Source organism: Pieris brassicae, chromosome 4 (assembly GCF_905147105.1).
Source record: "Pieris brassicae chromosome 4, ilPieBrab1.1, whole genome shotgun sequence".
NCBI lineage: Eukaryota > Metazoa > Arthropoda > Insecta > Lepidoptera > Pieridae > Pieris > Pieris brassicae.
In genome coordinates, this window is record NC_059668.1 from 19,432,478 (window position 1) to 19,459,401 (window position 26,924).

The 26,924-nt window shown below is 36.8% G+C and overlaps 1 protein-coding gene across 1 annotated transcript; it reads right to left on the reverse strand.

Moving 5' to 3' along the window:
- Window positions 1-244: 244 nt before the first annotated feature.
- On the reverse strand, window positions 245-24,236 carry LOC123707995 (zinc finger protein 91-like). Its single transcript, XM_045658401.1, has 4 exons — window positions 24,063-24,236; window positions 4,399-5,753; window positions 4,064-4,229; window positions 245-3,913 (listed from the first exon to the last, which is right to left on the reverse strand). The coding sequence occupies exons 2-4, from the start codon at window positions 5,721-5,723 to the stop codon at window positions 1,397-1,399; spliced, it is 4,008 nt and encodes a 1,335-aa protein (XP_045514357.1). The 5' UTR covers window positions 5,724-5,753; window positions 24,063-24,236; the 3' UTR covers window positions 245-1,396.
- Between the last annotated feature and the right edge of the window lie 2,688 nt (window positions 24,237-26,924).

The window sequence follows — 26,924 nt, forward strand, 5'->3', positions numbered from 1 at the left end:
TATATATTTTAAGTGATCAGGTTTGCCGTACTAGTTTTGTAGTTTCTTTGCTGGAAATCAAACCCAGGACATGCTGCCGGTTCATGCTAATTACTGGAGGTATTTGACAATCCTTATCACCATTAATATTGGTAGCTTAAGGTGATGCTTATGCTGGTAAAGAATGATGAATTCAAATAGTAAGATGGGCCTCTGGTTATTTCAAATTAAGGAGTTCAAGTATTTATTAATGAAAACAACTGAAATGTAATCACAAGTATATTTACCAATAATAATTGTTATTGGAATGTGTCCTTTAGGACTATAATATTATTTATCTTAATAAGTACCTAAATGACCTTAAATAAATTATTAAAAAATTCTTATATACTTATAAGAATTAACAGTGTCATAATCTGTAAAATTTATTATAGTTTAACTGTATTAGTTATTTGGTACCAGAGTACTTTTGTACTCAGGTACCATTTTAATTTTAGTTATTGTCACTCCTATCTGCGTGAATTAAAAACTTGATGTAGATTGTAAATATTACATGAAATAAATGAGAACATTACACGTTTTTATTAACGTAGCTACCAAAAGAACTGTCTTAATATAATATACGATACAGAAGTTAACCAAGACGTTTTTTATTAATAACTTGTTTAATACCTATCTAGGTAAATATATTATAGTAAGTGATAAGAGCAACATAATTGCGATAGATTAAATACAAAGCATTTTTTTACGATAAAAATAATGACATACATTACGTGAACATTTGAATATTCTATACACATAAGATTGATAAAACCGTCGCAGTGAAAGGCAGATTCATTATTAATTCATTGTATAAGGCTTCTCTATACAATTGAGAAGTAAAATAAACACCTTTTTCGTTATCACTTAGCCACTGTGTCTAATATGTGTTGTGATTTTAATAACTAATAGAAATGAAATAATTGCATTGGATGATAAATTCGAGTTAATAAAGTGGACGGTTCAAGCGGCGTCAACTTTTTTTGTAATAATGATAAGATCACGCTAAGAAGACAAGTAACATTATTTCAAAACCCTATTCTAAAATGGCAAGCTATACTTTGGCGTAATCTAAAATCCTTATCGTAATAAATAAAAACATCCAAATTGATGCCAGCTTTTACCAATTGATTAACACATTTATACTGCATTTGAAGATCTGTTTATAGTTTAGAACTATTACATTCTTTTATTCTTACCTTTTTAATCTTACTATTAGAGTTGAAACTGGCATTGTTGGTATCGTTAATAATTATTACCCTATTTTCTTAGGTATAAAATAAAATTATCACATTACATTCTGGATATCAATATCAAATCTTACTTTTCCTATGACCAACGAATTATTGACATTAAAACAATTTGTTGATGTAGCAGATCAATCGACGACTTCTCCAGTCTGTATTTTGACGAAAATTTTGTTTTCATCGAATACTTGGGTTCTTTTCTGCATATCTAGTTTAATGTCAGACGGCTCGATATTTTCATCGTCTTCGTATTTAACAGTAAAACTGACGTCTTCGTTGGCGATAAAACATTCAGGGGTGAGATTCTTCATATAATTGAAGTGTGTTTTGAAATGTTCTCGTAGAAAGTGGGACTGAATTACTACTAAATCGCAAAATGAGCATCTATGGTTACTTCCGTAGACGTCATTATCTCCATGCCTTTTGTAGTGGTTATGAAGAGCATCTTGGCGTTGATTAGTGTATGGACACAGAAGACACATATGCATTTTTCGATCTTTCGTAGGAGAAGTATCATTTTGTATGGCCTCATTGGTAGTAACAGATCGCCGGCGTTGTAGCAAACGCAGTGTTTGTTGATCACTAACTGAAAATTGTTGAAAATCACTTTTCACCCTCGTAGGCATTGTTTTGATAGCTAATTTTATTTGCTCTCCTTTGTCATCCACTTTACTCGTTTTATTTACATCGCTCTCGCTTTCGGTAAAGCCATCCATGCCTTTCTTCCTTTCTGCTTGGGCTTCATCATTCATTTGATGTTTCCGCATGTGTTGAACATAGTTTGCATAATACTTCACTGAATAATCACATATTTCACATTTATATCTCTGCTTCGAACCGTGTAATGATAAATGAATCTTATATTGTTCACGTTTTTCAAACGCAGACGGACATTTGTGACACTTATATCTTTTTTCTTTCTGTCTACCATTCTTTAAATAAGTTGGATAGATAAATTCCGGGTTTCCGTGCATCAAGTAGCCGAATTGTGGATCAGCTTGTAAAACAGGAGGGAAGTGATCATTGGGCCTTACTAACTTATCTTTATCGGTAAGTACTCGTTTCTGAGCCTCAGTCTTTCGCTGAAATAAATCAGTACCCGATAAGGGAACATTCTTATAGTCCATGTCATCCCCAGACTCATAGTCACCCGCTGGGGCTTTACCTTCATTTTCGTGTAAGAGTTCATGTTTTGCGAGATTACCGATATTTTTAACAGTATAACTACATTTTTTGCACTTATGGTCCCCTTCACCTCCGTGTAAGCCCACATGATAGTTCAATGCAGAACTCTTGAAAAATTTTGCAGGACATTCTTTACACGGGTACTGTTTAGGAGTATGTTTTTGTTCGGAATGCTTTTTAGTGGTAGTTTCTGTGTAGTCAACTATATTGTTAATTTTTGCAACGACCCAGGAGCCTTCAGAAGAGACTGGACAGTGGATGAATTGTACACGAGGTGCCTTGTAATCTGGATGTAAGTTGTGTATAAATTTCAGCATTTTGGTCTTTGTGTTATATTCATCTGTGTGAACAAAATTATGTTCCATCAATTCACTTTCATGGAGTACGGAGAATTCACAAGTTTTGCATTTATGTGGAAAGGTTGAATCGTGGAATTTAGAATGAATATTTAGTTCATTTTCGGAGAAGAATCTTGCCGGGCATTTGTGACAGAAGTACATAGTTTTAATTTCTTTCCGTTCGCCCCACACGGCGTCTTCTCTGGGTAAATCATCAGTCTTGTTGTGTTTCTCCGCTTCGAGGACTTTTCTTAATTTAGCTATTTGTTCCTCATCAGGAATATCAAAGTCTACAAGACAGTAGATACGGCCGTATATTTCAGCGTGTGTTTTTGAGTGATTAGCGAGTTGTAATTTAGTTGAACAAGTCAACTTGCACTCCAAGCATTTATATATAGTGATATCACAGTTTTCAAAAACGACAAAATGTATCTGTTCATGATAAAGTATTTCACATTTTCTTGCATTTACGTATGAACAATATCGACATTTATACATTTTATGGAACTCGTCCTTAGCCGATACCCATACATATGGTAAGTCATCACTATCATTGGAATCTAAATCTATATCCGATTCGCTCTTTCTTTGTCCAGCGTGTACTCGCAAATGCTGACTAAGCAAATGCCTTTTAGATACACTATAATTGCACTGTGAACACTTATACGGCGTATCAGCGGAGGAAAGTCGATGAAATTGTTCATGGTACATAAACTGAGATTTGCTGTTAGTCTCATACGGACATTCATTGCATTTGTGTCGTTTGGCTACAGCCGATATATTAAGATTGAGTTGGGAGTTAAATGGGTCTGGTAGAGGTGATTTGCTTCCCAAAGCCTTTGAAATATATTCTTCTGGATCGTTTACTCCATGTAATACGAGATGTTGAATGAGTTCTTGCTCGTCTTTAACGAAATAGGGGCAGAAATAACATTTGAATATAGACTGTGGCGAGGGTTGATGGTTTTGTAGATGGACTATTAACGAATTCTTGTCGTTAGTTTTAAATGGGCACTTAGTGCACATGTCACCGTTCATTTCGTTCGACGGTGCGTTCGGGTCTGGTTTGGGCTTCAGTGTTGTAATTACGTTGATAATTCCGTCGTGCTTCAAGCGGCAGTGTCTCTGAAAATTGCAAACGTGAGAATAAATACGATATCCAGAATATTCTAATTTAAAATTGTATTATCATCATCAGGTGGGCCTCCTGCCCGTTTGCTAAATATGTTCAAGAAAAGAGATCTGTATCTACCCTACGGCCTCTGTCAGACTTACTTGTATAACATGTTTCCAATTCGACAACTGATTGCAATGTCCACATCTATATGCCAAATCAGCCGGATCTATTACGGTTTCTGCTTTCTTCACTTGAGACTTGTCGTTGTCTTCAGCTCTCGCGTGTTCTCGAACGTGTTCCAGTAAAGCGTCCTTTGATGAATCCCTGGAAATTGAGAAGTCAAAATAAACTAAGGGACGTCACAACAATTTCATTTATTAAAAAACAAAAATTACGAATGAAAAATCAACAAGGAAATTATTATTCTCTTTCCGATTTGCATAACACAATTTAAATTCACAAATAAAGAGAAATTGTTTATTAAACTACTCACTTGTAATTGCACTTTTTGCATTTCCAAATAGTCTTCTTTGCCTTTTTCATAGAGTTATCATTATCAAATCTATTTTGATTTAACGTTTGAAGATTAAGGGGTTGTCCACTCTCATATGGAGTATTTACGCTATCGTTGCCTTCATAAAGGTTTTCATCATCCAAACTGGCATCCAACGGAGTATTAGGATCAATATAATGAAATTCATTCTCTCCTTTGTCATTTAACACGGGCATAGCTAAGAATTTGTTATATTTGCTATAATTACGCCGACCTGTTTCATCTGTCATCAGTACTTGTGCTTCGGCGTGGTCAGGATCCCTAGCTGATTTAAGTTTTATATGTTTTGTGATATCCCAACGCCAATTGGACTTGTATTTACACAGTGAACATTCGAATGGTTTTCTATTTAAATGCGCAACGATATGAACGTGAAATCGTGACGCAGTTGATGCCCAAAACAAACAGTGGGGACATTTAAAAACTCTCTTACCAACTGCTTGGCTCGGTGATAGATTCATAGCTTCATTGTCATCGACAATTTCTGAGTCAAGAAATTTGTTTTCTGGCATTGTTGAATCATCGTTGATGTTAATATCAAGTGGCGTGTCGAATTTGTTCGAATCTGTATTGATATTATTCCAAACGAATACAACGTTCTCCATTGGATGCGGTTCAGTTTCCTTCTCAGTTATATTTGAAGTTTCATTACTATCTTGATTTTGTATGTCTTCATGTTTTTCATCACTCCTCTTCATATCTTTGCCACATGTTTTTAAATGAATTACTAAATCTGCACTAGACTTACACCTATGTCGACAATTTTGACATCTTGTAGAACCTAAATTCGGAAGTAATGTATTAGTTGAGCATCTATTAGTGACACAATTTTTTTCGTGAACTGAATGTTCGGACAAGCATTTGCTTTCAAATCCACAATTTTTGCATATTAAAGACCCGTGTTCTCCCGTTTCAGTGAGTATACGTTCCTTTAATCTATCGAAAAACGATTCGTTCTTTTTACGTTCCTTTCCTGGCATATTGACAACGGGCGTTAATGTAACATCCATTGTCTGAGTATCATGTTTAAGAATGGAATTTTCAGTTGTTTCGGTATCTTCTTTGTGTTTTTTGGCAGGTGGTTCACCTGTTTGTGTTTTTGGGTTTGGAGTGGAAGTTAATGGAATGAGTTGTGGTATCGGCCGAGGCATCTTTCTGCAGTGTTTCTTAGAGTCTTCTGTGGTTACATTTTGCAGTTGCATGTCGCCCTTGGCTGCAATTTCTGATGAGGTGGCTTCGTTTGAATCACTATTGCAGTTAACCATTTCTTTTTCAATAAATTGAGACCCCGTTTCCTGTAAATAACCAAATAAAAAAGGATTAAATATTTTCACTTTGGACACGAAGGCCTTACATTCTATACGTCTTTATACATAATAAACGTATATAAGGTTTATTTATAATTCGGGGGTACTAATGAATAACTGAGATGGATTAGATTGCTTTGATTTACAAAAAAACAATAGCGAATATGTTTAGAGGGCTAAATGGAATCTTCTCAAATGACCAAAATGTTGACGGCAATTGGCAAGTCTATAAAATTTTGTAGACGAGTCTAATATTACACTAATATAGTGTTGGGAGCTTTATAGATTTTGATATAATATACTTATAGGTTTTCTAGTGGCAAAACATGCTAAATTCTAAAGTAGACAAAATAAAACTAAAATTATTGTAATAATTCATAACTCAATAAATTAAAAACGTGTATTGATTAATATCATAATAATGTATCACATGCCGTAATTTCTTAATAAACAATAATTTGTAATGATTAAAATTTGTCCGTAGAAATATCTACGTTTACGTTTAAATACTCCCATAATTTTAGACGTTCTATGTTTATAAGGTACAAAAAATATTAAGCTGGTGGAATTGAGAAGAGAAGAAGCAAACAATATAAATTATCTAGATGCAGTACTATAATGGTCCTAATTATATAAATAACAACAACGAGCGTGTACTTATGTACACGCGTTAGAAGTTATACTACTTTGGCGTAACAAGCAAAAAAAATTATTTCACGTTTGTAGAAAAAACGACACTAACCATAGAAATATATTAAATGTGGACTATAGCTCACTTCAGGGTGTCGATTTTTTGTGACGGTGTTCGCGCGCATCGTAAAAATTTACTTTATTCTTTTCCCTAACGCGCCTAAGTATAACTTCAATAAATATGTTAAAAACAGAAAAACTTAAATCTTCCCTCCAAACATAGTTGCCAAAATGACGACAAGTTTGCGTTCAATTGTCAGTGCCAGCCGTCACGGATAACATTAAAATGTCAAAGTATGTAGGTAAACAAACACTACATAAATAACCGCCAGTCAGATAAACACCACAAAGTTTATTTAATACAGTTATTTTTCTGTGTTTATAAGATTTCTTAATACGGCTAGATTGTTTTCGGAGACAATTGCGCACATTATTTATTATCTTACATTACTTTGTTTTTTATAAAAAAATCTGCTTGGTTAAAAAATTAGTTTTTTTTTTTGTTATTGTAACTATAAAAATTGTTTGATAAATATTTTATGATTAAATTTGTAACATATTTTGTTGTTCATTTCATCTGTTTTTTATAACCAGCTAAGCCATCCTATGTTTTCTAATAAGGATATAACATCGGAAAGTTCTATCAATTATTATTTAAATAACGCAATGCATCCCAAATACAATTCTTAATGACATAAAAAATAGGAAATATAAAATATTTTCTGCAATATTAAAACTAAATTTACTACGTTATCATTACAGTACAGCATGCATATATATATTGCATATCACATTCTCATAAGCAGGAATATCAAACACACACAAGCATGACGTAAGTGAGAATTGCGATGAGCGCAAAAGCATTACTAGATAGGTACCACAACGGCCTCCCAACACGACTTCACGCACACAACGAGACACTCACCGACACACACTGTGAGTCCTGCGAGTCACAGCTCTCTTCCTCTTTCACAATCAGCGATTCCTCATCACAATCCATAGCACTGTTTAAATCACTGCCGCCCACGCGATTACGGCGACTGTTAAGCCTCGCTTGTCCTAAGTGAAGCTGCTCGTGATGGTTTATTTCGTGAACTGTCATGCTTTGCTTAATATCGGTTGTGAAGTTGCACATTGTGCAGTGAAAGCTTCCATTGCCTCCATGATTTCTCATGTGGCGGTCTAAATTCCACTTGTAAGGTGTTCGAAAATCACACACACTACACTTTATCATGGGCAGAGAATGATATTTGACATGTTTCGTGTATCTTGCTTTTATATGGGTAGCATAACAACATTTTTCACAGGAGTAGAATCTTCCCGTGTCCTTAGATTCTGACTTAACATTGGTGGAGTTCTCATCTGCAATCTGGCGCATATTTGTGTCATAATTACACTCTTCAACATCAATCTGCATATTGTTATCATCAACTTCCTCAACTTCTTCCAGAAAATCTTCAATATTTCTCTCGATTTTCCCGATCGTGTCGTTGGCGATGGTACTTATATCGCTTTCATTTGTTCTAGACAAGTTGACATCTTCATGCGTTTTAATGTGTCTCATCAATTTTTGATTATGCCGTGAAGCATAGATGCAATAAGGGCATTCATAAATCTTAAATTTTTCGAAGTGAACGTCCCTGGCGTGTAAAAGATATACGCGCGGGTTTTGAGTGTAAAACTTGCATTTTGAGCAGTTATAATTCCTCCTTATTTTGCAGTCGGGCAAATCTGTATCGTCAACCGCATCCGACGAGGCCTCCGAGGAAGCGTCACCTAACATTCGGCCTTCGAGAGAACGCGCGGCGGTCGCAAACTCGCCAACTTGTGGCTTCGGCGCCAAGGTGATCTGTTGTAGCATAGTCCGCTGGAACAAAACAATTGTCGAAGTCGGTTAAACGTGCCGTGTTGTGGAGCGGAGCGCGCGCGCGACGGGTCGGGAGGGGGACGCGGGGTTGGGCACAGTGCTGCAGCGGTCGTGTGTAGAGCGCGGGACCGACGCCGGCTGAATGAGGCTAGCGGCACTCGGCAGGCAGGCGGCCGGCAGCGGCGCGCCGGTTGCCGCGGCGGCCCCGAGGGCGCGTGGGCGCGGGACGGGTGCGGAGGGTCGGCACTCGACTGTCGACGTGATGCTCCAATGTTTTTCATCCTCCGCAGTGCCGGGAGAGGCTAGCGGTTAGGGGAATCAGAACGACGATTGCGAATCCCAGCCGGTGCGGTACCGACGAAGCTATCTTATTATTATTAGTCACGTGAAGACATGTTACTGCAATTGAGGTTATCAAATGATTCATTGATATTGTTATGTCATGAGCATGGGTCATTCGCACGAAAATTACTATAAAGCAATCTTTGCCAGAAGTTAGTCAAAGCTTACAGCCGTTTCATAGCAACGGTACACGGTAATAAGATTAATTTCTAGGGATTACAGCATTATGGATAGTTAACGCAGTGTTTTAACTAAGTGCATTTAGAATAGAGTACTAGGTTCGAATGCTAAAGAAAAAACAAAAACTTAGAGTAGTTCAGAAGCCCTTCACCACATAGTTATGTTTTAATATAATTAAAAAAACCGACATTCCACGGATATTCCCGTGAGCGATAGGGTTCTATAACCTCCCAATAAAATGTTGTGTATTTTCATTGTAGTACATAATTATTGTTTATTTATATTGAATCCAACTACTTATTTATCTATATATTTATCACGAACAAAACTAAAACACTGGCATTCTTTAAACGATTAATTTTTACGTTCAAAAAAAGGGTCAAAATGTACAGTTGTATTAATGAGATAAAAACATTAAATTTCGCATTGTATACATAGAAAAACGCTATTATCAACACAGTAAGCGTTTGTCTAAAATATAACTTTGGTTGCGATTTGGTTTGCGTGAAGTACGAAGGTCGAGCATGCGAACTATAATACATACTAGTTTTTTTGTAACTGTAGTATACGATTTAGTAGCAATCCGGTGGACGATATTCTCGGATTCTACTTACATAACATATAAGAATTTATCTCATGGCTCCTCAACAAAAAGGATTCCTCCTCATTACTGATGAAACCTAAGATGCTAAACCGCATTTGTTTCTGTTCACTTGTTTTAAATGCAAACGAAATTTACTTTGTATTGTTATTAATTAAAAACTGTAAAAGTAAAAATCGTTGTCCATCTCAGGGTATTCATAGTATTATGAATTATATAACTGAGTTGTCATAATGTTATATATTTTATGAATAGTTCGAATCCTTAATATATTGCCGACGCGGTCTTATATTCAAATACTGAATTCAAATGAATACTTAACAAAAGTTTTTCATGATAAAACTGTAATAGAACAAACTTAATATCATTACAGGGAACAAATAGAGCATTTTTCGTGAATATGTCGTGAAATATATATATGTTAATATTGTTAATGCACCACCCTTACACAGTTGAAGTGATTTAAATAAAGTTACGTTTTTATTAAAACTCAGCTAGTGTGATTATAAAAAGTTATGTAAATTGCGGTTGGTAAATTTTTGTATTAAAGTGATCATATATAAACTACTCTCTACGTAAAAGATATCAAATAGTTAGGTTTAAGATTAACATTTCTCGGGCACATTAGGTACATCGACCTAAACAGTACATGTGGTCTTAAATCGGGTACAAGTGGCAGCTGGCGGACGTTGTGATGGGTCCAGCGGGGTGCGGGGACCACGGACAACTCAGGGCAGGAAACGCTTGGAGAAACTCCCGAGCACAATGGCGGCGGCGCGTCGCAGGGGGAGCCCTCGCAATCGATATGCTGTCGCTAAGGTCCGTTGGCCGCTGCTGCTGAGGCGGATGCGTCCCCCGCGTCCCGAACCCCGCTAGCACACCTGCGGAGTATTTTTAGCGGCGCTGGGGATGCAGGCTTAACTTGACTCTCTCATGCACAATGCGTACACCGGCATGTTTTCTTCATTTCGTTGACGGAAAGCAAGGAGGGGTTTGGTATAACACTTGTAATCTCTTACCCTACGAATCAAATCGACAATTTAACATTGCAATTGAAAACAACTTGTTTTATTAAACGATATACATTTGTTAGTTACACATATATCTTAGTAATTCAATCATAATTGATCTGCTTAGTATTATGAGAATTAGTTTTGAAAAGTAATTTCAATAAAAAATAAGTTGCTATGATATGTTTTAAAAGTAAAAACATGTAAAGTTTAATAATTATGCGTGTAAATCGTAAGCAACACGATATTGTCAGTATTCCTTTCACTCTCTTTCAAGTTCGACTCCCATAACGCGAACATCGGGCATATCAAGTCATTTAGAGTTATAGAGGACGCGAGTGAACTTTTGCTTTCATTTGTTTGTCGCTTAGTCTTATATCACGAACTTTACCGTAACTAACAAGGCCACTAATAATCATGGGCTGTTTTGTAATTCACTTATCATTCGTAAGCTATCGTAAAATAAAATTTACGTTATAAATGGTTTATTTTCGCCGTAATTGTAGTCGATTTCAGATTCTAGATTCACTATGGTTACGCCCAAGAATAATGACAAAGAAACAACTATATCACACACGTCTCTGTGGAATAGTGGTAAACGTAATCTCAAAAGCTGGGTTCGATTTCAGTTATTGTTTCGTGTTGGTAAGCTCAGAAGGCAACCTGCTTTATAGAATCTTTCATAGACTAGATTTACGTCATTCTCAATTTGAAAACCTAACAGCCAATTTGAATTTCCCACGCACAGTCTACATTATCCTCATTATGCTTTGCGAAGATGGAAATTTATCTCCCATGTGGTATAAAACCTGTGTTCGAAACTAAAAAAAAACAAAATTATTGGATATACATTTCTCGAGTAAACATCAACTTAATTCACAAGAAATGTTTTCCTCCTTTTAAAACAAAACAGCACAACTTCGTAGACTGTATATACTTCGTGTACCTATGTGACTAAAAGGTGGCGTCATACTGTTCTTGTAGGAGGCTGAGTGCAGACATTCCGAACGTGCTGCGTGACTAACCACTCGCAAATAGGTACTGGCTTGTCTCTCCATTCTTGAAACTACTTGATTCTGTATGACACGTGCAAGACTTTTTATCGTCCACGTATACGCTGAAGTCATACGGCAAGAAATACCTCTCTAGGCATATACAATGTATGTATGTATATGTTTAAAGTAGCAGTTGTGCGTACGTTATTATAGGCAGTAGATAGCGCAACAGGAAGTAACTTCAGTTGAAATATCTAAGTCAATATTTGTTTCTTTTTGCTCTCCCCTTGTGTACAATGGTTTGTTAGTATATAGAGCTGGATTGGTGCTGTAGATTTTGCGACGCAAATAATTTGTGCGCCAATTGACCTTTCGTCGGGCGATGTGGCGACGGCGGCGCGGGTGCGGTCGCAGTAGCTTCGCCAACACAAGCTATATATAGACGCGCGACAACTGCGTACTTGAAGCGAACACCCGCTAGGGGCCGACTACGTAGGCAGTTTTCCTTTAGACAGCCTCTAGCTTGCTTCTAACCGTCCTTGTGGAGACAGCCCACACCACCCCACAGAGATCGATACGGAGAGATGGTCGCAACATCCAACGCTGACGTACTATGTTATATGCCATCCCATAAATAACCAGCATAGCCTGCCTTTTTAAATAACATTAACAGTACTGTTATTATAAAAAAATAATTAACATACAAACAAATAATGTCTATATAATTTTATCGCCCGCTAACGTGTATTAGTCGAATACTATTAAATAACATGGGTAGGCGACGACGTTATTGCTTCCGATGTCACCGGTTCGACTGGTAATTATAACCTTGAAGACTATTTGGACGGAATGAAGTTGCAGTGGCGGCCATCATAGCAACAGCGTTAAATAGCAATCGTCGCTCGGGTAGCGTGCAGCGTGCTCGTTCAAAGATGGCTTCGATAAGGAATGACGCTCCGAGGTCGTGTTGGTTTGCGCCTGTGTGCGTGTGGTAAGCCGGTGTGCTGACGCCGTCCCTGGTCTCCCGTCCCCCGGGCCCCTCGCCCCGCACGTTCCGCAACATGTGCTGTGCCCCGATACCGCCGGCCGCGCTCATCTAACACGAGCAAAACACCGGCCCTGGAGATAATGACGCTTATCACAGCACCAGATAGCAAAGGTGCTTGTTCATTTAGGTGTCATGGACGTCTCGTTTTGACCAAATGACCAGACATAAATGTTGAGTCTGTAATTATCGGCGCCAATGTAGCGTAAATGCATATTTAGTGACTAGCGTTACATTCGAACACAAATTAATGTTCTCACAAAACATTCGTTATTTGATTACCGTCTTGATGCCTAAACCACTGAAAAGTTGTTTGGAATTTATTAATCATTTGTCGACAGATATGGATAATAATGCACGTACATAGATATCGAATCTCTGACTTATTAAGTCGTCTTGGTGACTAAAGACGCATAACTTTTCTCGTTACTCTTGTATTGTTTGTGGCGTAAGTACAGAGCAATTTTATGGAAAACACAAGCGGTAAAGACGTCAATCTTGTCGCGAGATTATGGTTTATAGTTGAGATTGATCATAGTTATAAATTATGCACATAAAATTGAATTATGTTCGGTTCTTATTCGCGACCCTTGAGTATTGCATGTAATTATTAAAAAAGAAAATACTACACACGTATATTATATGTAGCATTTAATGAATAATACGATAGTAATGCTACGAAAGTCCTACGGACTTAACGCGTCATTGTAATTTCCATAAATGTGTAATCATAAAAATGAGAGCCGTGTCGCAAGAAGCCGTTGAAGTTATAAGCGCAGAAAATTATCACGGTCGTGGCTTGTGCGACCGTTGCCTCGAAGCAGCAGCCGCTACCTACGCGTCCGCCTTTATACATCATATACTACACAGTACATATATACAACGCTGATAGCTATGTACCGCAACTCGTGTAAACAACTGCCGAGCGTTGCTTACTCGTAACATCGGAAAAATACGACAAAGGACAGGCACTTTACAGTATTTTATCGAAACAATTAATGTATTGAAAGCGGGATCTTACAGTAAAGTTTTGTCTTTCGTCTGGGCGTGGGTGCGGTTTGCGTATACGTTTTTATTTTCCTGCAAAATTATGCTGAAACTTGTCTACCGCAGGTCTCGAACCCTCCCGTCCTATATAAGACAACCGCTGAATGAGCTGAGCTACATGCGGCGAGGACAATAGTTCTTGCAGAGTTATACGGCCGCCATATTGATGTTGTCTGTTAAACGAGTTTCAATGTGCGCAGCCGGCTGCCAGCTGCCATCGTGTCAGGTGGTGTGTGGCCTCGCGGTCACCTCACACAAGCACTATCGCGTTAGCTCTAAATAGATACTGACAATTTAATACGCAAACCCAATTAGGTCGAACCCGCAAGGGCTTAAAGACTTATTCAACATTTACTACATAACTGAATCAAAATGGTATTCAAAAGTTTAATTTTGAACCCTTCGTCTAATAGCCTTTTATATATTGCACACTTAATGATCGTTAACTTTACAAAGGTTTTCTTAAGGTATTGAAACCGATTTATATCACGTAGGACGGCATTCACCTTATAACATTCTAGTCCTCTGCGCGTATATGAGTAAAACGCTGAGACGTTTGGTGTTGCTTGATCAGCAAGGTCACTGTATCTATAATATTATATAGTCCGTCGGCAGTCCGCAGAGCGAACAACGACAATGCAACATATGGATTTGGTGTCGACCGACGCCACGCATACATTACGCGCCGCCTACAAAGCCCACGGACGTCTATCCGTAGGCATCTTCAAATGGATAATGTCCGTTGAATATAGCACTGGCACCGCATACCGTTCTTTGTTGGCCGCCGTGTCGACCTCTTTTTTCTTAGTGACGCAGATAGGGAGGCTATTATATTCGGCATAAAAGTATCCTGCTTTTATTAAAAAGTGAATGGTGCTCGACTGTTCAATGAAATCAACCTAAACCAGTCAATAACATTAAAGAAGTATCTTTAGGTACATTCTCGGTTGTTGACATTAATCGTATTGGGAGGTTGCCAGTAACACGTGATACGTGATAGTATAGAAGGGATGTAAGCAGGCTAGAGGCGTACGTGCAGTGTAATAAGTTATCCTATGTGGCTTCAGAGAATCCCTAAGCAAGGCTATCGCTGATAACCTTATCTCGGTTTGCGGCGGCGCGGTGGCAATTCTTGTACAACAAGGCAACAGTATTTTCCTAACACGAAGACGATGCGTGGAACAAATCTGGCTGGAAAATAAACTCTAGGCAAAAAATCTGAGTTTTTCACGTTTTTTCCATAATTGCATTTATTGCGTGACTACTATCGCTCAAGTTTCAACAATTCTACTTCGTACAGATACCGGGAAGGTGCTTAATCATCAACGATATCTGTACATATAGAATATTCGCTCGGGTAAAATACTAACTCGTCGTCATGCTTAGTTGTAGGAGGAAAGTAAGTATCCCCCTCGCCCTACGCCCCCGGGATGACACGGGAGCGACCCAGCCTATACGTAAAGATTACCTATCTACAGTCTCTCAGCTCGCATTTTATCTACGTTGCCAGATAAAAAATTTATCTGATGCTGTACCAGGATCTTTTCAAATGTTTACTATATACTCGTAAACTATTTTTTTGTATATACACTGACATTTGATTCCAGGTTCCAAACCATATCTATACAGAATTTATTGAACGGTTTAAATGTTAAAGAACAAACATACATTATTATTTTGAGTTTTACAGAAATTCAACTTGTATTATACACGAAAATGAGAAAAAAATAATATTACAAGTAACTTTCGTACATTCGTTATCATGTATTACGACTCAACGCAATGGCGAAGGTAATGACATATTACTAAATAAAATATAGACGCACTAAAATATTGCAAGAATTGTCTATGATCACCACTGTCAGCAAAGTATGCTTTGCGTATTCGCGAGTTACCAAACAAAAAACAAATCACTATTAGTTATACATTTTATTCACATTCCAGGTACGGCAAGAGGGCCTTCGATTTTTCTTCATGAAATCTTTCAAACAAAAAAGATTTCTCCAAATAGGTCCAGGGACGGTCATTCGAAGGTACCTTATATAAGTTATTAAATAAAATAAAAAATACCTAATTGCAAAATGCATTGATCTATTTCCCAAAAACTACTGGACCGATTTTAATGCTGTTTGCTAAGTTTGAATACATCAAGCACTATATAGAAATAAGCTCATTTGACTTTTAGTTTACGAGATTTTTGAGAGACACATGCTCGAAAGCCTAAACTATCATGTTTCACGAGTTTGAAATGTTGGTTATCGAGAACCGTTTATTATCTGCATCAAGAAATAGCCATGGTATCCGTGGCATTGCTGGAAACTCACACCCCTGATCGATGCCTGCGAAACAGTAATTGTTCCAGGTTGAAAGGTAAAAGTAAAACTATAAGTTACCTTAAAACACGAAGATAAAGGTAAAATATAGAAAGCGGCAAAGAGTCGAGAGATGTTTTTGAGATGTTCGAAGATTAATACGTGATTAATCTAACTGGTGATAACGAATAAGATAAACGAATTCAAGAACAATTGTGTATCGCTCGTCTTAAAGGCTTATGAGTACATTTTACGTATTGGAGAAGTGCGTTAAATAATTCAGTTTAAATATTCTGAGAAAGAAAAACAACATGATTGATACGTTGATTTTCGTAATATATATATATGTAATATATATATATATATATAATGTAGGGTTGACTTCCTGAACATATACTGTCTTCGAAACCGACACATTTATATATTCTCAGAGCGATTGTTAGGATAGTTGTTTAGTTATAAATAAATACGTAAAATCAAAACGTATAAGACAAATAATACCAAATAACAAACCAATGACACGGTTTTTATGTTATATTATCTACATATAATAATAGTAGTAAGAGCATTTAGCGAAGGCAGGTAGAAGCCTACATAACCACTCCTTTTCTTTTCACCCATAACAAGCAGACTCTTGACAAACACTTTATTGTTTTACAAATTGCCCAACAAATAAATGTTATATACACAAAAATTAGGATAATCGGAAAAGGAACATAACGTAAAACGAAACTTGGGATAATCGTAATAACGATTTCAAATATCAAAGGATTTTTTACGTTTACTAGTTATAATAGTACATAATAGTTAATACATACGTTTGATACAAAAAATGAGCGACGACAAACTTTTTAGAATTATATAAAAAGTAATACAGGATAGTTCCTTTTCCTCATATTTTATTATACATCCAACATACTCTCGAAACCCCCGATGAGACATGGGTTTGTCATCCATTTTCCCTTCACCGTCCGAGCAAGTGTTGCGCACAGAATAATCCATTGGTCCACAGCGGGGGTTCAAACGCCCGACCTCGGTGTTCAGTAACTAGGTTAACACTACTATCCTATTAAGTACTTTTTTTATTCTTTAATTTCAACGAGATACTTAATATCATATATAACTATGGGCGTAATGCGTCATGCTCGTGACGTAATTTTTGTATTGTTTTGTTTCAGGCAATGCCAATTCTTTTTGAAGCTAATATTGTATATGTGGGCAGTATTAAAATAGCTCCATACTAATTGTCTACATAATGTTTTCTCAAGGGGTTCTACGTGCAATATGCATTTGAGTGCCGTTCCTCAACCGTCAAATTAATTACTCAAACGGCTAAGTTACCTTACTCGTAACATTATTAGACATAATACGGCTGAAAGTATTATTTAAAAAATGTATCTACATATAATATTGTATTCCTAATTCAATTGTTTTATCAATGCATGGTTGGAATTTGCTTGTGTTAGATATAGCATGGATATAAGACGGATGTCAACCTAATTTTCAAATACTGGTAGTGTATTATTAAATCTGGCTTTCCTAAGTAGCAGATACCTACTGTTATCGTTTATACCCAAAAAATATGTGTTAAATTCTCTCTTCATTAGCATAAAGCGGTCGTATTGTTATTTCCGTTGTAATCATAACACATTATATAGAAATGAGGACATATAATGCAGATATGGGATTCAGTTGGATGCAGTAAAACAAGCATGAGTTGACGACAGCTGCATTGCAGCTGCCTATGCTCCTTCCAGGACACACGCGAATTATTCGACACAGGTTAATATAGGTTTAAGATTTTCTATTTGTTAATAATGAAAATGGTTTGATTATTGATTCAAAAAAATTTCTTACAAGAAAAAATAATAGTAGTGGTTTAGAAAAAAACCCCGAATGTCATTTATATTTACCGATGTCTCAAAAAAATATCGAATCGATTTTGACGGAACTTGGAATATGCCACGATTCAAATTTATCATCTCTATATTTATTGCGTGAAATTTTGAACCAAGAAATTTGTGGACAAACAAACGTTCAGAAAAAAAGTGGCACACGTACTCCGGGTGCAAAAGCGTCGCGAATATACACCTTTCCCGACTTAGTGTTTTTGAAGTCTGTTTATAATTATGCATATGCATAAAATCTATATATCACCCCGCGCCAACAATACGATTATGCACAAAGTTGATTAATCAATTATTGTTTTGCCTTGCTTATGAACATTGCTCACAATACACATTTTTTTCTGTAAATGAACTACTTCCTTGTATACTTTAAAGGATGAATAAGCCGCAGTCAATCGACTCTAGGCATAAATTAAAAGTTTAAAATTAAGAAATGTTAGCTTTAAGCTTTAAACGAATAGAGAAATGAATTTTTAAGCTGTGCGCATTTAATACTCTTACAGTTAAAAAAAAATTTAGGGCGAAAGCTAGCGTTTCTCTAAAAAGATAACTGAATTAGATGACGGAGTCTAATACTGCCACTGGATTATTATTGAAATCCTCTGCAGTCAGGGATTTAGATGGTATAAAATTATGGTATTTTAACTTTGCTTTACGAATCTTTTCAGCGCTAACATTTCTTACGACACGCCATCGTTTTAACATTAAAGAAATTACTTCCACGAAGCATGAAGCAATGCATGCGACAATTATCAACTGACTTCTTGCTATATTTACCATTTTAAGTGGGAACTGTCGACCGATTAGATACGAACGAATACTTTACGAGCTGATGTAATCGAAAAAATACACATAGATACTTTTTGAAGTCGGATAAAAGACTTCTATTAGATTCATAAGTGCCGCATGATACCAACGATTCATACAATATTTAGACCTGAGGCTATTTCGTATGTCCTCTAGTGTGGGTTTGATTTCCGGGGAAACATACATTTTCTATTAGAATCTCCATCGTTTAAATCCGTTTTATGACTGGCATGTATATATTTATATTTCTTTAGCAAAATACTATATAATTTCCGATTTTTTATACTAACGTCTCATCGATATGAAAATTCTTTCAATAAGTGATTTGTACATGTTTATAATATGAACGGTTAACAACAACGCTTTTAAAATCTCTGCGCACATTTTATAATAATAAAATACAAGCGACATTTGTGTTACGCAAAAATATCTGCGCCGTGGTTTGCAGACTATATAAATCGTATAAGATTAGAATTTCTCTCTTTGGCAAAGACTGGTAGCGTCGGCGTATAAAAAGTATCCTTGGATCGATTCCCACGGGACGTAGAAGCCGCTACATAACTATGGGAACTAAAATTTTAAGTATATGAGATTAATACTATTATTAACAGTTACAAAATCATACGAAAGATCAAGTTTACTCTATCTTTATATTAACATATATTTCTACTGTACGTGTGTGTCACTGAAGTCCTCTTAAACGACTGGACCGATTTCAATGAATTTTTTTTACGTTGGGGTGACGCCCTGGATGGTTTAGATTCACAAATCAGCCAGGCAGATGGCGCTGCTTGCTGGTTATTTATCTATACAGCAATTATATAGCTGGTTTACCTAGTCTACCTATTGAAACAAAGTACACAAATCTATTGCAAATAACATTTATTACCGTTAATGTGTCTTCGTTTAATTCATAAATATAAATCAATTTTAAATATAAAAAGCTTATTCGAAGTTGTCTTCAGTGGCTGCAATACAGTCCTTTAAACGTTGAGGCCAGATATTAATAGAAGCACGCACTCTTTCCGGGAGAATTATTCAGTGCCAATCCGACGGATTGTGTTAGGGACTCCAAATTATCATGGCGTTTAGAGCAAGCCGTACTCTCTAAAACTGACCATAAATCATCCAACGGGTTAAGATCGAGACTAGACGACGGCCAGTCTTCAGCTCCGAAACGTTCGTTTTCAACCAAGACTGCGTAAACCGAGCTTTATGACCCGGCGCTGAGTCTTGCTTGAAGGACCATTTTTGGTTAATGAAAATTTGGTTAAGGGGTTTCACTACTTTCTCAAGAATGGTATCTTTATACACTTATGCTGATGTTTTGATACCTTTTTCATAAAAGTATGACTCAGTCACTCCTTCATAGCTACCCCACCTCCTCCATAGCTACATAATACCCCACGAAACCATCACTGGAGTCGGATAGTGCCTACGTTGCACTCTGTCGACTAGTTGGAAAGCTTCCTTACAGCTTTGAACATAAATACGGCCATATTGTTTGTTAAAGTGTTGTTCAATTGTAAAAAAATCTCATCGGTAAGCAAAAAATTTGTTCCTGTGACCTCCCTTTGCGTACCGCTTCAGTAGTAGTTTCGGTTTTACCACCCTATTATTTTTTAAATATCAGATAAGAAAAGACTAGTACGTCTCTTATAGGCTAAAAGTCCTAAGCCATGTTTTAAAATACGCGACATGGATCTAGGTGTTATCTTCATCTCCCGAGATAAAATCGTTTGCTTTCGGAATGGATTTCTTCGAATTCTTTCCCTTACTGCTTTGACCACCTTTTTTGTACGAACACTATGTTTACGGCCAGATATTTTTCTGTCACAAACAGAGGAGGTCTCGTTGTACCTATTAATAGCCTGGTACACAAACATTTTACTAAATACCAAGCGTATCGAGTTTTAAAAATTGCATTTGGCTCCATACCTACTTTGTGTAATGCAATTACAGCGATTCTATTCTCTTTATCACCACACTCCATTTTAATATCGCAAAGCATTGAACAATGTATTGGCGCCAAAATGAGAAAACAGATGTAATATTTTGTTAGTTTTCAATCGTAACAGTATTTCAATATAAATAATTAAGTACATATAAATCTTTACGTGTCCGTTATTAAACTCCTAAACGGCTGGATAGATTTTGATGAAACTTTTTTCGTGTGTTCACGTGGAGTCGAGAATGATTTACGTTATTTGAATTTTTTTTTTGTATGGAAGACAAAGGTACAGGACAACATTTATCAGATCCGCTAGGTATGTAATTAATTAGCGATAAAATAGCGTAACCAATACTCATCAACTTTTAGTAATTGAAACGATTCTAATTACTATAATATTGTGTTATATTAATTAAAAGCCATTACCATCATGTCAAGAATTTCATTTTGTGCATTACAAAATATGTTATTGGATTACACAAAGCAATAAATATCGTCATTGTATTCCACTACAATTCAAACTAATAATTTAGCAGTTCTGAAAGTGTTAATCTTAAGCGGTCTTGTTTAAAATTCACGCTACATTTTTACAGACCATACTGGGATATATAAAACAAATTTAAAAGAAATCGTAGTCATTTGTTTATTATTTCTTTGATCTGTTTTTATTTTCGTGGTTTTCACACTCATTGGGTACGGTCAGTGAGACGATTCATGTAATGGCTCCAGCGTCCTTGTTGCGGACCTTCCGCTTGGAAAAAATCTTAAGTAAATGTTGCTTTTACAATGGAAAGATTATCTAAACTACTTGAGACAAGACCAGCTGTTAATTGCAATAGAGATTGTTAAGTATGCGTAAGGCATATAGCGCGCCATAATAAAACTAAGAAACGAGTAGATATATTGGACAACCGTCACCTATATATAGTTGGATACGTATATGTGACGTGGAACATGGTGTAATGGTTGCAGCTCCTTAGAAACATTTTGCAAAACAAAAAGCTTGGCGATTAAAGAGTGGCGGAGCGTTTATTGACAGTTCTTCTCTTCCGTTCTACGCCCTTGATTTGAGAACTGGCAGTTAATCTAAAATTAGAAGCATTTAATATGTATTTCTTTATTGACGTTTATAAGTATAAATTGTGTTACCTAAATTAATAAATGATTTTGAAAATACATTAATCAAAAACAAGACTTAGCGAACCATGACTCCCGTATGTCAAAGTCTAGAGTTCAGTCTCGTTTCAGAATATTACCCTTAGAATCGTGGAAAATCCAATACGTTTCGCCACACGGGCGTTACTTACAGCTAAGCCTCGACTCTAAATCTTAGTGTGTTCTATAAGTACTATTTTCGGAACTTATAAGGGATAATTTCGTATAGTATATTCCTTACGAAGGACTTAGTAGATAACGGGGAAAGATTGGAAAATAGTAGAGAAATGGAAGAATTTGGAAGAGACAACTGGCAATTTTTATTTATTTATATTCCTTACGCTGTACATATATGTAATAAAAAAATAGCATTCAAAACATTTAAAAACATCTTTGGTTAATGTTAAGTGAATTAAAATTGATGTAAGTTTGTTTCCTTAGAATTGAATGGCATTTAAACCTGAGTGGGTGTGTAGCTTTGTAAATGCCGTATCTTCGGGCCTCTGTGGGCGATCGTCTTGCTTAAAAGCGAACACTGACCATTTTTACCATATCCTCAACGTATGAGGCAACGACTTGTTCGCTCAACAAGTTCATCTAAACAATAAAGCACAAATTTTCATAAAAAACGTTATTATTTTGAGTTATTGTTTGGTAAACAATAACTCAAAATATTACTGATTGATATCCGTGCACAGTTTGGAATTATTTCGAATATCACATTTGTGTCAGAAAAAATTACAGAAAAAAAATGCCTGGTAAAGCAAACATTTTATTTTGTTAGATTTTTAATTATATTTTTATAAAAACCCTCGATTTGTCCTCAACTAAGTAGCTTGTACTTAAGTACGTAACGAACATGAGCTGAATTTACAAAGTGAATTTCAACGGATTTCATCATTCGTTTCCCAGCGATTTCAAGAGGCAGTTACATGCTGCAGTCATGTTCTTTATCGTACATAATTGTTACCGATATGTTAACATTATTTGAACAATGCGTGCGCCTAACAAGATTCATTATGTTCAAGGTGTGTCAGGGGCGGATCCGAGGCTTGATTTGGTCACGACATCAGTGGTGTGTGCTGATATCGCTTAGGCCGTTGTTCCTCTTAGGATCATATACTAATTAGGTATTTGAAGTCACGTGTCATAGTCGCATCTTCTGAAGAGCAACGGCCTGCGTTTCGCAATATACTTATTAGCTTACTTCCTATTTTGTAGATTTATAAAAATAGTGTTGAATATTACGTACAAGAAATAGTTATTTCACATTGCGACGACCTCGACACAAAAGCAGCAGATTTAGCAAATCCTTGTTGGAAGTCCCGGGTCGACCACTCCTGGGGAGCGACGCCACCCTGCCTGTCACCCACCCCCGGCTTTCTCTTGTGCGTCGGGGATCTCGACCCTGCTGCGAGGACGAAACACTGTTAGTACCCCACCCGCTCACGCAGTAATGTATCCACTCGCTCTGCTATTACGTGCTGTTTTCGCGTAAATTTAATATAACGAGGCCGTGAGCTGTGTGAACGATGCGTCTAGGGTATACTAAGCACCATTACGGAGGCACACAATTTGAGGGCGTGACTCATATCCCATAAGGGCCAGTATCGCGTGTGGCGACTTCGTAACACGCAAGGCACTTTGCTGGTGAAGACAACACCGGACGAGTGCCGGATCCCTCGGCAACTCTACACCGCGGGCGCGTCGGCCTGTCGTTTCGTTAACGCAATATATTCAAACTATATATTTCACGTTCTTAGTTGTATTATGTTTCAACGACGGCTACTGAAGTCACGCGGTGTTACAATAGGTACGTCATGGTTAGTCCTTACCAGTGATTACGGCGAGTACACTATTGAAGAAATAATAGCGTTAATGAGTGTTTCGCGTATAACTACTACCTACTTCAACAACAACTGCTGACTAATTGCATCTCACATTCTTTTCTTAAAATTATGTGTTATACTAAGACGGGAGCTCTTTGTATAAATGCAAGAAAAAATCATAACATTTTCACTAAATGACAGGGAAGTACAATTATGACATCCCATACCTGCTAAATAGAACGACGCAAGAGCACAGCAAAGAGCAAAATTCCAGGGTCGGTCGTATTTGCTCTGTCATCGAAATAAGTCAACCTTATGGCTCTCACGATAAAGTATACATCGCCGCGCGCGCCTCTGACCTCACCGTACCGACAAATAATAAATATGTAACACTGATAAAGCCGCAGAATCGTTGACCGGTAAGTATTTAGGGATTCGCATCTTCAGCATTCTGCTAAAGGGGATGAAACGGACGGTTTGCGTTATAAGAGTTAAAACATCGCTGTCGCGAGCGCTTAACTGATGTTAAGGTGTTAAAAGAATGAAGGTCGTAACTTACCAGCGTGCGGGCGGGAGAGATGTTGCGGCGCGCTCGTAATAACAACAGTCGTGTCGTGTGGCGCGCGGCGAACTGGCGAGGCGGGCAGCAGCGAACGTCGCGGCGGCAGCAGCGGCCCCCGCCCGCACCCCGCGCTGCATTCCGACCGCCCGAAGCAGCCGGGAGAGCTGCCACTTCCAATAACATCTACACATCATGACTAACTGCCTGACCACACCTCGCTTCACACTAACCTCTTCGTGACATTCCTGAAACAATTGAAGTAATGCTTCGACTATAACAAGCTGAATATTAAGGATGCTACTTGTTCCTTTAAATGGGGCGAGGGTTTATTGGGGTTTGCCAATAGCCACGTGGCACTATTGGCTGAGTCCAAGAATAATATTTTTGGGTGGTCAAAGATTTGAATCAAATGATAACACACTATGATATATACTCGTAAAACGTACAAATAACATACCTATTTTAAAATACCTGAATAAATAAATGGTGACAATTTATAACAATAAATAATTAGGTAATAAAAGTTAATTACCTAATCTATAACAATTAAAATTGATACATGAAGTTATGAATATAATTACCGCAATATTAGTTTAGAGTTGGTCGCCGTGGTATGGTGGTTGTATATGAGTGCTTTGCTCTATTCCGACAAGTTTAAAGACGCATTTAGTCACATTTGGACATACAATAATAGACTATTGGGATGTTTACGTTGATGAAGGCAAGTATTTATTATAGCGCCTTAGTAGTACAAAACGTTGGTTCGATTCCAGGCGAAAGTTGTCAAGGGTTGATGGACATTAAAGTTGATCGTCTATTAATGTTTTAAATTATCAATAAAACGCCGATACGTGCCCTATGTCCCACGTGGATAAATCTGATAGACATATAAAAACTATAAGAATACTGATAGGCATATGAATTGATTTTAAATTAACTGCTTATTAGCGATGTTGTTGTTTAAGACTTCATTGCTATTATTTTATTTTAAGGAGTAATACACTGTTTACGATTGTACAAGTGATTAACGAACGTATGTACTGATTATCGTTAATTAAGGCGCAAAGATATAACCAATATATTTAATATATTTAGACCAGAAAAATTTACCGGGCAGGAATGTAACAATTCTTGTGAATGACCAAATCTTGGACTCTAGTTAGCAATTTTGGTGACTGCTAGTCGAAAACCTATTCGGATTTGTTAAAAATAGTCCTTTGACTATATTATGTACTTTACTAGTAAGTTGTATTTCAACATTTTAATAATATTTTTTCCTTTCTTTAAATAGCGCCATCTGTTTTCCTCTCCATAAAATACAATAAGAATCATTTTGTTAAAATGTAAGGGGCCGACATAAATATTATTTTACTTATTTCAAAGATGGCGCCACTATTTAACTAACAAAATCCTTTTCCAATTATTTTTCATATGGTATAATATGTTAGTTAAATAAAATAAATGTGCATTTCTAAGTACGTTGTTTAATTTAAATCTTCTTTGTCATTACAAACATATTTTAGGTAACAACTTTGTCATTCTCGCCTACTTCGTTTATTCCCGATAACTAAAATATTGATGGGGAATTTTATTAATTTAATTTCATAAGTTTTCATTCGTGTATCTGTAAATTTAGTCATTTAGTTTTTTAACATTCAAGTGTACGATAAGTAAACCTATATCAATAAATGATATGTGTGGTCAGGTTTGATTACAGTTTATAACTAGAAAAATATAATAAGTACTTAGACAATTACTCCACTTCTACCAGGATTGAGCCTGTCAGCGTGGCATTTACTTTCTATGCAATAAGAACACCTAAATATAACACGTCTTTCTAATCCCCTTATAGGAATAGTAATTATATTTAGAACTCGTACACAGACTTGAGCCATAATAATTTAAAAAATACTTCGTTTTGAGTTGGTCAATGTTGGATTGAGCGTGCTTCCCTCAACCTTTCGTGTGTATGAATCATGGATTGTGCACGAGTGGGTTTTCTTAATATGTGCGCGTTCACTCGCTCTTACGGCGAAGGAAAACATTGTGAGGAAATGGACAAACTTATGACCATAAATAACACTGAAAATGTTTAGAAATAGCCAGTTAGAAACATTGCTAATGAAAACTTTTTTGAATTTCAATTACAGAACTCTTTGGTAACCTAATGTAGTATTTTGCATTCATTTGCCATTTGTTTTTGTGAATTGGCGGCAAATCTAAAACTACTAAAAAAAAAATTACTTACTTAACAACAAAGGTATTATCGGCTGCGATTAACATTTCGTCATGAAACCCCATCTCGTGCCACTATTAACAATTGGTTTAACGAGTTTAAGCGTGGACGTAGCAATCTCAATGATGATCAGATAACATCAGTGCTGTGCGACGCATGATAGAGGAAGATAAGAGAGTGATCTATCAGCAGATACGGCCAAACCTAGGCATTAGGATGAGTCAAGTTCAAAAAATATTACACGAACATTTAGTCAGGAAGCTGTATGTATCAGATGGATTCCCCATACTTTAACCGACGACCAGAAACACCTTCGCATGGACTGATTTCGCCAAATGTTAGATAAGTTCAACGGCAGTGACTCAAATGCTGTATTTGACATCGTCACAGGTGATAAAAGCTAAGAGACAGTCAGATCATTGGATGTCAAGGAAAAAAGATGATTGCCTCATTCTTTGGTGGGAAAGGTCATTTCGCGACACTTGTGCTAGAAGATAGAAGGACGGTTACTGCAGGCTGGTATATCAATCGCTGTTTGCCTGTTTGTCTTGGAAAATTTTCAGCAGCAGCGCCCTCGAAACAGGATCCTTCACCACGACAATGCTTCAGCACACTCCGCAAAA